Below are 15,301 nucleotides of genomic sequence, written 5' to 3' on the forward strand. Positions count from 1 at the left end.
ACTCCTGGACTCAAACTACTGGGCTGCATCACACACCAAGTTCCTCGAAACCTTTGGTCTGAAAGGCTAACTCTTAAACACATTGATTTCTGTCTCTGATTCATTTGCCATCTACACTTAGAAACCATACTGGATTTCTTAACTTTTTAAACCTTGTGTCTTCCATCATGGCCTTAAGAACCCACAGATTTGGAATAACCGTGTCATTCTTAACATATTCTTGCATAGCAATCAGCTCACTATAGTCAAACCTGTACTGGTGACCACCTCTACATTCCTATCCCGATAGTGAAAGATTCTCTTCTCTGATCTGTCATGTCATCAACTTTGAACTGTAATTTTGTGCCCAGTACCATATCCTGGTCTGTATCAGACTGACTGTGACGGTAAAATACAAAAATGATGCCTACGTAAGAGTGGAAGCAAATTTAACTCATAATGCGGGAGGGGATTTTGAAACACAATGTTGTGTGTTTTTGTGTAAGTTTATTTTGCCAGGAGGGCTCACAGCAACAGATTCACAGCAGCTTGTAACAGGTGCCGGCACCGTCGCACATCTTCGCCCACTTCTCTAAGAGAGGGAACTTTCTGTAAATAAAATTGTTTAAAAGCAATGTGCCTGTTAATCATGTCTGTACTCAATTTTGTATCTTGAATTGTGTCCAGGCGACACCTATTCATTGGCAAAATATTTCCAATCAAGAATTATCACCAGATCCTATTAAAAAACAATGCATGTATGTATCAAATTTCGAAAAATTTTATCTAAGGTTCAGTCGATTTTATTTGTTTTCATAATGTAGTTTTTTAAGGACACATTTCTGAGACTTTGTGTGAAAGTTAAAGCAATTCAGCATTAATCTGTATGCATTACGTACTTGGGTGCCATGTTGATTTTAATAAAGTTTGAAGACACAGGCTATCATCATCATGTATGCCTAACCAATTATCATTGATGTGTGTGTGTATGTGAGTGAGTGTGTGCATGAGTCTGTGTTAACCTTTATCTACATCGCCCCTTCCCCACTACAGACCACACATGCAGCAAACAGGTGACCAAAGCTGTTGATGTCTTTATTGATGTCTCAGTGCTTCTGTGTCTTCACAACACCTCAAAAATCACACTTTAAAAAAATTAGCGAGATTTTAACCAACTGATTCCACATTTTTCCATTTTATGTTTCTTTTATGTGTTTGTTACCAACAACAAGAGGCTTGCTGCTACAGTATGATCTTAAACTTTCAAACTATATTCTCAAGTACAAAGTTGGTGGTCATACACAGAATCTATTAAAGTGGTCAAAAAAGTTTGTAGAATTCACACAATTTATTCAACGTATATGTGGCAAATAAAATGGTAGCATCTGTGTAACACAGTAATACATTATGGGTGCCAGAAACACCTCTCCATCCCCCTGGTGTTAGGTGATCTGTCCCATGTTAGTATGTCTGTAGGGGAGAGTCATTACTGACGTGGGGTGATGCGAGCCACTCGGCACTCAGGCCCAATAAAGACTTATTACTTCTACATTGCTTAAATCACTCCGACACTGGGGTAATCTCCCCCATCCAGAAGTGGCACGGTCCAAATCCTACAGGACTTTCCATCGGACTTGGACTGTACCACTTCTGAATGGGTCGTTTTACAAATTCCAACACTGGGGTACTTACAGAACCCCCATACAGGAGTGGCGCATTCCAACTCGCACGTAACTTTCCATTAGGGTTGGTATGTACCATTTCTGTACAGGGGTTTTCACTAAGCTACTAGACACTGGAGTACGCAAGCTTGTAAAAATTTCTTACATCTAAATTGGTGCAATTATAATTCTGTGAAGTGCATGTTTTTTCCTTTATTTCAAAATAAAACATTGATAAAAAATCCGTCACATCCACACCAACATGTCGTCACTACCATATTTGGTTTCTCGCAAATTTGTATCAGCTGAAAATCTAAACCTGACGAGAACAGCACAAAAATCACACGTTAAGTAGGGTCAAAGTTCAAAGCAGCAGCGGTGTGTTCTCTCTAACTAACTGGATGCTTGATAATAATCGAACTATACAGATACTCGTGCCTGACGGGGCCCAAACTGTGCAGGCAGGACCTACTGAAGTCTTACTGGGGAGTGCAAAAAATAGCATTAAAGTTAAACTTGAAGGCTGGAGGCCTGCCCGCCTTTGCCTGGGACCTCCTCCCCCCTACTTTGCCCCTCGTAGGGTTATTTGGGGGCCATTGTATTGAAGTTGAAGTGAATATCATCAGCTGAGGACTATTCTGCCTCTTTTATTATCACAAACATGATGTGTTTCTAAATTTGAAACATTTGGACCCCCCCCCCACACAGTTTGGCCCCCCGCCCTGCAGCATTAATAATTCCTACAGAAATCTGGCGTCTAACAAAGTCCACAAACACGGAAAGCTGCCGAAGCCGATTTATTCATCCTCACAAATCAAACAAAAACACCAGAAATTCAGGCAGTAAAAACTTCATCCACAGGACAGCACGCGACGACCATATATGGGCAGCCTTGAGGTCAGAGGTCACAGCACCACAGGAATTGTGGGAGATTTTCATCACAATTATTTTTTTCGTGACATTTTCTTTCTGATCAAAGTTAGTTTTTTTCCATCATTGTTACTACTTAAACTTGACCCTCAACCTGACCCCAAGGATGACCCAACGTTCCTTACAGAATTTTTCCTTCTCCTGAAGTAGAAAATTTGTACATTTTGGTTCCTTCTTGTGATGCAGCGAAACTGGTGAGACAAAAACTCCTACTGAGTTCCTACGACAAAAAAATCAACAAACATCCGGACAAAATTTTCCTCTGCAATTTACCTGCTCATGATTACCGCTGACGTGATCACCACACCTGCCTACCTATGCACACCTGTGCGCACACCTGGCCAAACATTCAGCACAGGAGGAACAAACTCTCCACTTTTTTTGTCTTTTTTTTCTCAAACGAAAACTACAGACAGCCTTACAGGCCAGAATTAAAGGGACGACGTCCAGTTTCAGTTTTTAGTTGTGCTCTTCCTATAACAGTGATGGGATAAACGCTATGTTCTTCCTACATGAGATCTGCTAAGATTTAGCCACTAACATCCCTGCCTTCCTACTGCTTACATTGTTTTGGTATGTCATCGTTTCTCATGCAGTACTGCATGGAGCCACAAGGGGGCGTTCCTTACGTTTTGCTGTGAATTACGTCTGCAAACAACTTTAAGTATTTTTTTGCAAGTATCTTCCCAAGATGCAAACCTTAATCCTCGCATCTGCAGAGTCTAAGACATCGACAGGACGAGCGCTGCCGTCATCAGTGTCACAGGTAAGAACTCTCACACCCAAACATTCGGAGAGCCCTGAAATGTGCCAGATCAAAAAACTTACAGTCGCTATGGAAACAATCTTACAGTCGCTATGGAAACAAACGGTTGCTACGGAGACAGTTGCTACGGAGACACATTCTGATTGCCGAGTGCACAACTTGAGCTACGATGCCATTGGTAGAAAAATCCAGCTAAGTACACAGACATGTATGCTTCCTAAAATGGTCGCCCGGCGACGGGCGTGGCCACGGAACTGCAGCAACGGTTGCCGTGGGTCGTCAGTAGACCCAGGTAACAGGGACCCACTGCGGCTCGGTGCTGAGCCCGTCGACCGCGGACTGGAGCTTGTCGTAGCAGACGTCAAGGTTGTCGTTGGTGATCTGAAGGTCAAAGAAGTGGCCGTACGCCCGCTCCAGACGTGCCGACTCCTCCACCGTCCTCTTCAGGTCATTGTCCTGGGGGCAAAGGGCAGGGGTCAGTATGGGTCATTGACATGGTCAGTAGAGGTCAGTCACCACACACATGTCCATCCACACACCCAGGTCATACTCATAGCTGTGCAACTGGCCAGAATAACCCACGCACTTGTCAGGGTCGGGTGTTACAAAGTACTGTATATGCTCTCTTTATACACATATGTTGTATGTCAATCCTGGGAGACCTTGTTAGATTGTCCCAATACATCCACACACCCAGGTAATAGCTGTGCAACTGGACAAAACACAGACACAGAAACTTCCACAAACACAGCTGTCTGTAGTCAGCAGCACACCAACAAACATGCTGTAACCACAGCTGTCTGTAGTCAGCAGCACACACCAGCAAACATGCTGTAACCACAGAATGCAATGCTGTACAAGTCGTGTCAACAACAAATAATGCAGCATCACTCTGCGTCTGTCAACAGTCATGTTAGGATCTGCAAGAATTAAGAGTGGTTATCAAATCTTGACATTCTCATGCCAAGTACCCTTGGAGAGGGGAGGGGTGCTAGCACCAGGGGTGGGGGTACTAGCACCAGGGGGGGGGGGGGGGGGGTACTAGCACCAGGGGGGGGGGGATGCTAGCACCATGGGTGGGGGGTTAACACTCCTGGGGTGTGTAAGTTGAGTCATAAAATGCGGACATGCCGTCGTGTTTACCAGTTCCCATTCCTGCACCTTCCTGCCCAAACCTGTCTGGTAGTGCTGAACGAACAACAAACAAATAAATAAAATAAAAACAGACAGTAAAATAAACTAAAAACATGGATAACTGCATAGAAAGGAAACCATCAGGGGAACCAAACCTTTTATTTCGTCTTCCTTCTTAATATACATCATGTTTTATTATGGACAATTCTTCCCTAAATCTAAGTTTATTACAATGACTGTAATTCACAACTCAACATAAAATTACCTAAAAGTAAAACACATACAAAATCACATCAGCTTAGTTGTTTACATGCACGTATCAGTAGAAATGTTAACAAGAGAGTGAGACTAAAGTGGTTGAGACTGTAAGGTGGACAGTTGACATTGTTATATAAACTGAAAGGTGCATAGTAGACAGTCATGTTGTGTAAGACTGAAACCTTGTCCCTGTAGGTTTCTCGTGGCGTCTGCGGTCCGGCAAGTTCCTCCTAATTAAGGAGCAGGAAGAGGAGAAAGAAAAGTACAGAAATACCGTAATAAGATAGAAAAGAAGACTCTGAGAATAAATCAAAGCTCCCTGTACAGACCCTAAGAAATCTTAACTCCAAAAGGAAAGAGAAAATGAAGCACAAAACACGAAGCCATGCAGGACACCCTGCAGTAATTCTAACCTACAGACAGGGGAGCTGTGATAATGTCCTCTGGATGAAACTTCATCTTAAACGCACATTTTTATGCTCCCTAGTGATTTGATTTGATATAGACTTATTTGTCAGGATATAGAAATATGCTGGGTCATTTTCCATTTTCTTTAAAGTCAGAATTTACACTGCAGAGACATGAGAAATGGGTTCTCTCCAAGCAGAGGAGTGGGTCCGGCTGGTGTTCGTTGTGTTTTTAGGCGTTTTTGTCGGGCTTTTTATTTTGTCCTGTTTTTGATATGTGTGGGTTGGCTACATTTAGAAAACGGGACAAAATAGAAAGCCTGACAAAAACGCCTAGAAACATAACAAAAACCAGCCACATGTACAACCCACTGCTCTGCTTGGAGTGTAGGAAATGGGTCCGGGTTTCCTTCCACGTTTCACGAGTCTAAAATCCTGATGACATCACAACGTACCAGAGGGATGGGCTCGGCTCGGGTCTCGGTAGCCGTGGTAACCGCCTGTTCCATTCAGGGGAGGGGGGTTCAGGGGGGGTCGATAATGGAGGGGGCAACATTGGAGGGTGGGGGGGAGATGCACAAAATACGATCTGTTGAAATGAACATCACCAAATGGAAATTAGCAAATCAAAATCAAGAAGAAGAAACCACAAATGTACTGTTAAAGCCAACAGCAGAAAACAAGGTGAGTTTTTGTGAGATTTCCCAGATTCATACCTTAATCTTACGGTGCTTCTGCAGACGGGGGGCGAGACGACATGATGTTAATGAAGCATGAAAGTGAAGAGCAGAAAACAGCAGCGAGAGAAGGGCAGAAAGCAGAGCAGAAATCAAGCTTGGCGGAAAAGGAGATTTAGCCTGGCATCCAAACCCATTACAGCTCCCAAGTCGCCTCTCCACAAATACGACTTGCGGAGGGGAGACTCGTAACCGGTCTATTTGCGGAGAGGAGAGTCAGGAACTATAATAGGTTTAGCTAAAGAAGATTATGATAAAAAACAGCCATACAGCTAGAAATACAACTTGCTTATCTGGTCTTTTTAAATGAATGATCAATCAATAGTGATATTGATATAATCAATATTGATAATGATATAATCGATAATGATATTGATAACATCGATATTGATCTATTGATGACTAAACCTACGTCTCCAGCAGTCTCCAGTTGGGGCTGGTTGGAGTCCTGGTGCACCATGGGTAACAGGGCATGATGGGTAATGGGCATGATGGTACAAAGGGAAGCAGGAAATTATGGGAATGGACAAAAGACAGGGAAAATGTTGACATTGGTCAGCAAGGTCATGTGGGATTACAAGAAATATAACAAGAACAGCAATGAGTGGAATAATTGTGTTGTGAAGTGCAAAAGGTGATGATTGGTAAGGAAAGCGACAAGAGACAACAGAAATAAACAAACATGCTTGAGAAAATAAGAAGTGGTCTGAGGTTTTACCCTGTGTGAGCTGACGGACTGCTGATGCTCCAGTCTCGCCTGCAGGAAACACAGAAGAGCTCTGAACATTTCCACTGTCGGTGCAGGGAAGGTGGAAATGGACAAAAGGAAAAGGTTTCTTGATGACAAAATGAGAAAGGAAAGGTAAGACCCTGCCGGACCCACCCTCTGGATGAGGTTGGAGGGTTCCCCCTTGTCGGGAGTCGGGGTTCCTTCCTTCTCCTGGAGACAAAAACCTTTTTAAGACATCTTGAAGTCAAACCATTTCTGTTAACTGAAACTTTCTTAAGAAATCTTGAACTTGGACCATTTCTCTGAACTGAAATGTAAAATCTAAAGGGTGCTCAGCTCATACTATAGAACAAAAGATTTTGTTGAAAGAAATGAAGGGATCTGACTAAATTCAAGACCAAAAAAAGGAGATGAAATCATAAATAAGAGATAAAAGCTATAGCAAGTGTTGAGAACCTTTTTCTCGATGTATGACTGTCGGTCCTCGTTTATTTCCTTCTGAGCCTGGAAACAAGAAAGGCAAAGAAAAAGCAAATTGCGGACTGAAAAATGTATTTTTTCACTAATATTTACTGATGTGTGGAAGTTGCAGATAATTATCATTCTCTTTGATAAAGTCAACAGAGGGTAAATTATATAAACTATGGATGAAGAAAGAAACAGAAAAGGAGACAGGAAAGTTGACAGAAGATCATGATTGATTGATTGACAGGTAGATTGACAGACGGACCCTCTGTATCAGGTTCCCCATGGTTTTCTCCTCCTCGTGGTTGGCTCCCTCATCCTCCTGCTATAGTGAGGAATCACAAGGATCATAGGATACTACTGGTGACCCAACAGCTCAACACACCACATGGCAAGAGCAAGTAAGAGTGGAAACTTTATGTCAGACAAGGAAAACATCTATGAACTCTGTTGTAGATTGGAATAAAGCTATTCTTTGTTCCCCTATCATTGCTAGAACTCAGAGATGACGAACATTCCACTGACTCTTTCTGAAGGCTTCTCCATTACAACTTACAGTGCTGCCAAACAGGGGAAACGTTGGTACTTCTGACAAACAAGAGAAAGTGCAGAAAACGAGATAAAAGCATTCCTCCAAGGTTTTGTTTAATTGTAATGAGGCTGTTGTAGTGCCTTCTAACGTGCTCGACGCACCTCGTTGATTATTACATGTTGTGCGAAGGTACAGATTGAACAAGTTTGACAAAATGACTATACAGAAAAACCCAAAATTTCTGCACCTGTTTTTTCCTCTCAATAAAACTCTGTCTGTCATGGTTGATCTCCAGGTGGGCCTAAGGTCAAGGGTCACAGGGCGCACAGTAAGGGTCATGTGTACCATGGTGGGGGTCAAGGGTACAAGATGGCAGCGGATTGCATGCGCAAGGAAAAATAAAATCTTAAGTATATGAAAAATAAAAAGTTTCATAATGACATCAGAGAAAGAGTAACACAAAAGCGACTCTTTTACCCTTTTCATGAGCGCTGATCCTTCATCCTAATGTAGAGTTCCAACAAAGGAAAACAAGAATAATCACACAAAAATGGAATAATAAACAGACTGGAAACAGAAACGTACAAGGGAGATATTCAAACAGAAACGGACATAGGAGACATTTAAACAGCAATCGATCATTCATGAGCATCAGGAACAGCAAAGACAAGGAAAAACAAGACAGACAGAAAGAGACACAATAACAACTTTCAGAACTGTTCTGAAATGTGCAACACAGGAAACAATCAGAGCCGCCAGAAATAAACAACACAGAATTCATGAAGCCGAAAACTCAGACCTTTTCTTCTGAACCCTCTCTTTCTACCGTCAATGCCTGATGGGGGAGGTCAGAGAGTAAGGGCAAGGGTCAAAGGACAGGGGTCAAGGACAACATAATAAGGTTATGGGCATGTGTCATAAGAGAATACAAATTAAGATCAACATAAGAAATATAACAAAGGAAACACTGAGAATAACGAGAGATAGAAAATGGGCAGAATCGAGAACAATGATCAAACCTTCTTCAGTTTAGCCACGGGGGCTTTCTCCTTCTCTTGGCTCTTTTCTTCCCTCCTTCCCTCAAACTTAAACTCGGGAGTTTTTTTGGTTGGATGCGGCTAGAGAGAGTTTACACATGATATACAAATGTCCAACAACACAGACGGACATGGATTCAGTGTTCATCAACAAGGGTTAAAACAGTGCAATGCATAGTGAGCTGCAGTACCTTTGTAGAACACTAGTTGGCATCCATGCTAGTGAGTCAGGTATTAAATAGGAAACGGTCAGCTGTGACATTTGTATCAGTCTTTGTTCTTTCAACATGAACATGTGCAGTACCACCGGCTGACACAAAGTAACTCGTGCTAACAAAAACTCCATGTCACCATTCTAAAGTCAGATCGGTCAGGCTAGTTGCACAGCTGTCAAGTTAGTTTCTCAAAGTTCAATCTGTATCAACATGGACTATGCAGTACCACCTGCTGACACAAGGAGGCGTGCATGCTACAAAAGAAACAGTCTGTATTGTCATAAGGCCAGTTGCACAGCTGTGAAATCCGTATATCATTCATACAACATTCAACATGGATAGATGCAATACCCCAGACAGACACAAGGAGGCGCTAATGCTACGTGGAAACCTGTGTTTTGTCAGAAGGCCAGTTGCACAGCTGTATCCCAACATCAAGTCAACGTTCAACACGTTTTGTAACATTTATCCCAACATTCCACCCTCCCTTCATATCCTTATCTGATTCAGTGTTCGTAGTAGCCCCCTGTCAGCATGTTTGTTTGTTTGTTTATTACCGTGAGAGTTTTGGTGGTCGCCCCCTCGGCCCGCGCCTGCTCGTGCATCTCCTTCAGAGTCTCGACGCTCGGCGCCGCGATGAAGACGACAAACGGCATGAACTCTGGCGTCTTCAAGACTTTCAGCGCCTGGAGTAAGCAACGGCAAGATGTACAGGTCTTAGACACATGTAACTTAGAGGGATGGCAAAGTAAAGACAAGCGGCAAGGACTCTGATGTCTCCAGGACCTTCAAGTTAAACAGTCAAGATTCAAACATGATTCAGGAGCAAAGGCAACATCAATAGCAGAGCTTTCGGAACCAATACAGGTACTGACTCCATATCCTACCAATACCCTTAGGCCAGCCTAACACCCTGACAGATTACCAGTGAGAGTTTGCTGCCCCTCTGACCCCAGGCTACCCGAGTTTGTTGCCCCCATGACCCCAGGTCACCTGAGTTTGTTGCCCTACTGACCTGTGGGTTTCCCCAGGTTACCAGAGTTTGTTGCCCCCCATGACCTTAGGTCACCAGAGTTCGTTGCCCTACTGACCTGTGGGTTGACGTCCAGGATGCACATCTTGCCGGAGCGCATGACGTTGCGTACGGAGTCGAGTTTCGTGCCGTACAGGTTACCTGAGTTCAGTGACCCCCCGTGACCCCAGGTTACCAGAGGTTACTGACCTGTGGGTTGACGTCCAGGATGCACATCTTGCCGGAGCGCATCACGTTGCGGACGGAGTCGAGTTTCGTGCCGTACAGGTTCCCCTCGTACTCGCCGGACTCCAGGTACTTGTGGTCGCGGATGTCCGCCTGCATCGCGGTCTTGTCTGCAAAGTAGTAGCCTTTCCCGTCTTCCTCTCCCTCACGGGGGGCACGGGACGTGTCTGAGGGGGGAACGGACACGGTTAGCAACAGATAACGGGGAAACTACAGACCTAGCATGTACCAGCAGAATGGAGCAGACACACACACAGACAGACAGAAGTAGTAGCCTTTGGCGTCGTCTTCTTCTTCCTTATGCGGTGAACAGGATGTGTCTACAGTCAGCAACAGATTACAGGGGAAAAAAAACAGCAGTACGGGACAAACAGACAGGTGGTTGTACCAGTGGTTAGCGGAGATGGAAACATGTATAAAACCAGCCCCGAGGAACATGGGAAGTGAGGTGACTGAGGAGGAAACAGACACAAAGACGGGTTTGTTCAGAAACGGGTTGGTGGGACAGACAGACAGATGAAGACCTCTTTGCTCTGTTGTAACATGACAGAAGCTTCACAGTGATGGTCAGATGGGAAATGACAGATGTTACATGACAGGGACACTCGTACATACAGGACCGTCCAGCAATGAAGGAAAGCTAGATCGAGGCAGGACTTGGGGAAGGGGATTTTTACCATATGCAAATGCAGGACGACAGAAACCAATGACAGCTGGACATCCCAGCATCCACCAAGATATGCCCAAGTCTTTGAGAGAACAGTTCGACACAGGATAAGACACAACAGCACTGCAAGAATAACTTGGACTCAGAGATGACGTCTTGACAAGCTTCTCGGGTTCACAACAAAGAATAAGAAGATCAGATCTTGAGAGCAGCAACACTTTCATGGCTGACAACATTAGAGCCTACGAACAAAAACCGTCTTGTAAACGTGAAAGCTATAGATGAAAGGTTTTCATCAACCAGAAAGCGAATAAATGCAAAAAACCTTCTGACAAAATCACAAAACCTTTGAAAAAAAGAGCTGAACCATATATAACAGTAATTGACACTTTTTCCTCTCAACACTTCAGGATTTGCATGCCTTTAGAGTCATTACAAGAAACGTTTCATGCAGAAGAAAAAAGTTGATTTTTGCATGACTGATTCTCGTGTTTTTCCGTTACCGGACATGTCAAGGCTTTCGACCGTGGTCGACGGTTGAGCCGTCAGCTTCATCCTCAAATCGACTGGCGCGAGGCAGGTCAAGGTCATCCAAATTACCGAGGCAACCAGCTCCTTGCAGTCATCCAATGAGATACAAGAACCTATGACATACAGGAGGAGTTCACTTGTTACAGAGATGCTCATTGGTCGATAAACAGGCCTCCTAACCAGTAAATCTATCAGTCAGCCAATGGGATACAAGGACCTATGATATACAGGAGTTCACTTGTTACAGACAAACTAATTGGTTAATTTTTTTTCACATGGAGAAGGCTGTGTAAGGAGTCTTGGGGGCACCAGGTGTCAGGGAGCAACAGAACAGAACCCAAGAAAGTTGGAAGGACACAGAAGAAGTCTTAAAGACATAAGAAACAGACTCACAGAGAATCTAATCTACAGTAAAACTTTCTACTCTAGAAAGTTATTTGTAATTGATGACAACAAAAAGAGTATCTACAGAGACAAACATGTCGCTAAGCAGCAATCAGAACGAGCCAATCACGGCACACAGATTTCATGACATCACAGGACAATCAAGGATAACCATGGCAACTGTCAATCAATGATTGCAAACAAACGTAACAAAAATCAGTTTATTGTTGAGCTGATTGTTGGATGTGGGTGATAATGAATAATCATTCTTGCTGATCAGCTGGTTTGATTGTTTTTAAACCGTAACATTTGATTTTGGTGATTGGGGTATTTTTTTTATGACAACAGGGGTTCGTGTTGGGGCTGGGTTTTTTTCAAGTTAGGAATGAACTTTTCCTCTTTCGTTTCTTGTTTGGTCTTTCTTTGTTTTGACTTTTTTTCTATAAAAAAACACACGAGAAAATCAAACAAGCAGTCAATTTTCCTAATGATATTTTACTGAAATACGTTACTAAAAACTTTCCTGGCAAAGCAACATTCTTTCCATAGAATAAATTTTGGAAACTGAAAAGGTGTCCATCTTTTTGTTCCAAAAGTAAAGCGAACTTGAACCCAACATGAACCCGAGGACTGGACAAATGAATGACCTTCAGGCGATTGACCTTCGCTGCTTCCTGGGAGGGGTCGAGAAGCATCTAAGGAGAAAACACACTTTCATCAGCTGAGATGTCTCCACATTGTTTGCAGCACCAAAATTTTGTAGTTTTTTGTTGTTGTCACAATCATTTTCATGTTTTTTCCTGGTTTTCTTTCAGCAACGAAGGCATTGTTTTCAGCGAATTTCCTGCAGCAGCAATGATGTGGTTTTGGCACATTCCATGCAATAATGTCATGGTTCCAGAACATTTCACGCAGCAATGACATGGTTTTGAGAAAATTGACTGCAGCAGCAATTGACAGACTTTTTGCACATTTCATGCAGCAATGAGCTTCAGAATTTGCTGCAGCAATGACATGGTTTTTGCACACATCACACAGCAATGACATGGTTTTTGCACACATCACGCAGCAATGACATGGTTTTTGCACACATCACGCAGCAATGACATGGTTTTTGCACACATCACGCAGCAATGACATGGTTTTTGCACACATCACGCAGCAATGACATGGTTTTTGCACACATCACGCAGCAATGACATGGTTTTTGCACACATCACGCAGCAATGACATGGTTTTTGCACACATCACGCAGCAATGACATGGTTTTTGATTGCTTGCTGAAGCAGACAAACACAATACAAACTCATGCAGAGTTGAAATGTCTTTAAGTCAAAAATGGTGATTAAAATGGAGATTAAAAACTCTTCAACACTGTAAGTACTGTTTGTGTTTGGGAAGTTGGATTGTCACAGATACTGAGGTTGAACACACACATGTAACACAACAGTTACCGAACATACACGACTTTGTACATGTATACACCACAAAAACCACAGACTTTCGTCCTTTAATTTCTCCACAATTACAGACAAAAGAAAACTACTCTCTTAACATCACAAAGCCCACATATTACATGTACCGAAAAACGGGGACCATTGTCTTCCGCTGTTTAGAAGTCAACCCAATACAAAATGAGTTAGCTAGCTAGATTATAGTCTGCATTTAGACTACAGCAGACACATGTAGAGAAGTCACATGTTATATTTTGCTACATTACTTGTCTGTTCTTTTCATGTTACTTGTAACTTAACCCATGCCAGGCATAAGTTTGCAATAAACTTATTTTTCATTAACTACGAGTTGAAAGGCATGCTGGGTAGGTATGGGGCATGCTGGGTAGAGCAGTGCCTGCTGGGTACGTACGTGGCATGGTGGTTCCGAAGCGCTCGTGGTCGGACAGGATGAGGCGGTTCTTGAGGCTGCGCCGGCCGACGCCCTGTGCCCCGATCAGGATCAGCGTCTTGCGCTGGAACGGCGGCATCTTGGCCACTTCCTCGTAGATGGACAGCTCATGCCGGTCAAACTCTGCAAACCAGAATTAATTAACGCATTAATTACACAGGAGTTAATTAACTTCCGCTGGAACGGAGGCATATTGGCGACCTCCTTATAGATGGACAGCTCGTGCCAGGTCAAACTCTGTACAAGGGGGTAATTGACACAATGATTAACTCATTAATCAAATTAACGAGGCATCTTGGCCACTTCCTCTCAGATGGACAGCTCAAGTTTCATTCACCACAGCACTGTTTAATATTTCACTGGGCAACATGAAGACATTAACAAATGTACCACTGACATCAGCCTACATTGATGTTGTTCTTTTCCTAGACCAGACTAAGACAAGGAAGTGTTGAAGGGTCTCACCTGCGTTCTTGTCGGACAGGTACATCATCTTCTTCTTCTTCTGCTTGGCCAGGGGACCACACCCAACTGTGGAGGGGGAGGGGGGTGTCGGAAACTCATCATTAGTAACGGCAGAAAAGGATGTGGAAGGGGAAGTCATGAACTCCAGTTCTGTGAATTTTTTTCCAAGCTCTCCATAAGAATTTAGCAGATCTGATCCGAAAGAGTTTTTCATTAAACTAGTTGCAATATGAATTCCTGAACAGGTACAATGTATGTCAAAGCTGGAGACATGGGTAACCCCTTTCACACCCTTGTGAAACCTGACCTCAAGGTTATCGGGATCAGGTGACAACCAACCAACCACACACATGGAAAAATGCATGCCACACAGCCACATCTGTATACACTCCATAAGGACACAACAGGAACCATCTTTGCACACCAAAGTCCTGATGAGGCAGGACTCCTGGTGAAACATGGGTCGTGTGGTTCACATGAGGTCGTGTGGTTCACATAAGGTCGTGTGCTTCACACGAGGTCGTGTGGTTCACATGAGGTCGTGTGGTTCACATGAGGTCGTGTGGTTCACATGAGGTCGTGTGGTTCACATGAGGTCGTGTGGTTCACATAAGGTCGTGTGGTTCACATGAGGTCGTGTGGTTCACATGAGGTCGTGTGGTTCAGGGGTCGTGTGGTTCACATGAGGTGGCTGCACAGACGGCTGGGATCTAGACTACTACAGATGTCATTATGAGGCACAGTGTCTAAAGTCCTAGGCTATATTGCACCACCTTCACATGTCATATGACTAACAACATCACAACAGCAGCAGAATAGATAATATATTGTACAGTGTTGTAACTAAACTCATCAGGTATTCGGCGATGTGGTCGTGTTTTTCTTTGAAATTAATTTGCTGAGTGAAGATTGATTACTTGATTGATTGATTGATTGATTGATTGAAGAATAATCATTGTTTCAAAGACTTGATCACTCGTCAGCGATTTTTTTTAATCATTTCTTTTCTGAGCAAAGAGCTTTTCGATTGTTTGATTTGAGAAATTGTAGAATTTTCACCCTAATCTACAAAACATCAAGAAATGTCCACAGTGTCCTCAGATAGAAGCCCATCACCAGCAACACAGCAAATACTGCTCATTCAAACACAGCATGGAAATTCTGCATTGTTATATATCAATGTGCATTCATTTTTTAATTCATTTTCATTCAAAACGCAGTTGTTACATTTTTATGTTCG

General features: G+C 43.2%; 1 protein-coding gene across 10 annotated transcripts in view; it reads right to left on the reverse strand.

Moving 5' to 3' along the window:
• Positions 1 to 1,057: 1,057 nt before the first annotated feature.
• The window catches only part of LOC136420346 (protein PALS2-like), a 58,611-nt gene continuing 44,367 nt past the window's right edge, over positions 1,058 to 15,301 (reverse strand). For 7 of the 10 annotated variants that reach the window (XM_066407199.1, XM_066407200.1, XM_066407195.1 and 4 more), the window contains 6 exons: positions 14,062 to 14,127; positions 13,558 to 13,719; positions 12,339 to 12,386; positions 10,074 to 10,276; positions 9,409 to 9,537; positions 1,058 to 3,792 (listed from right to left, as the gene is read on the reverse strand). In XM_066407199.1, coding sequence (XP_066263296.1) covers positions 3,616 to 3,792; positions 9,409 to 9,537; positions 10,074 to 10,276; positions 12,339 to 12,386; positions 13,558 to 13,719; positions 14,062 to 14,127 — 785 coding nt within the window. In that variant the 3' untranslated portion in view covers positions 1,058 to 3,615. Of the gene's footprint in view, positions 3,793 to 8,597; positions 8,718 to 9,408; positions 9,538 to 10,073; positions 10,277 to 12,338; positions 12,387 to 13,557; positions 13,720 to 14,061; positions 14,128 to 15,301 lie in introns of those variants that run through there. The other 3 variants (XM_066407197.1, XM_066407196.1, XM_066407198.1) reach the window with 2 other exon arrangements.

Source organism: Branchiostoma lanceolatum, chromosome 15 (genome assembly GCF_035083965.1).
Source record: "Branchiostoma lanceolatum isolate klBraLanc5 chromosome 15, klBraLanc5.hap2, whole genome shotgun sequence".
Lineage (NCBI taxonomy): Eukaryota > Metazoa > Chordata > Leptocardii > Amphioxiformes > Branchiostomatidae > Branchiostoma > Branchiostoma lanceolatum.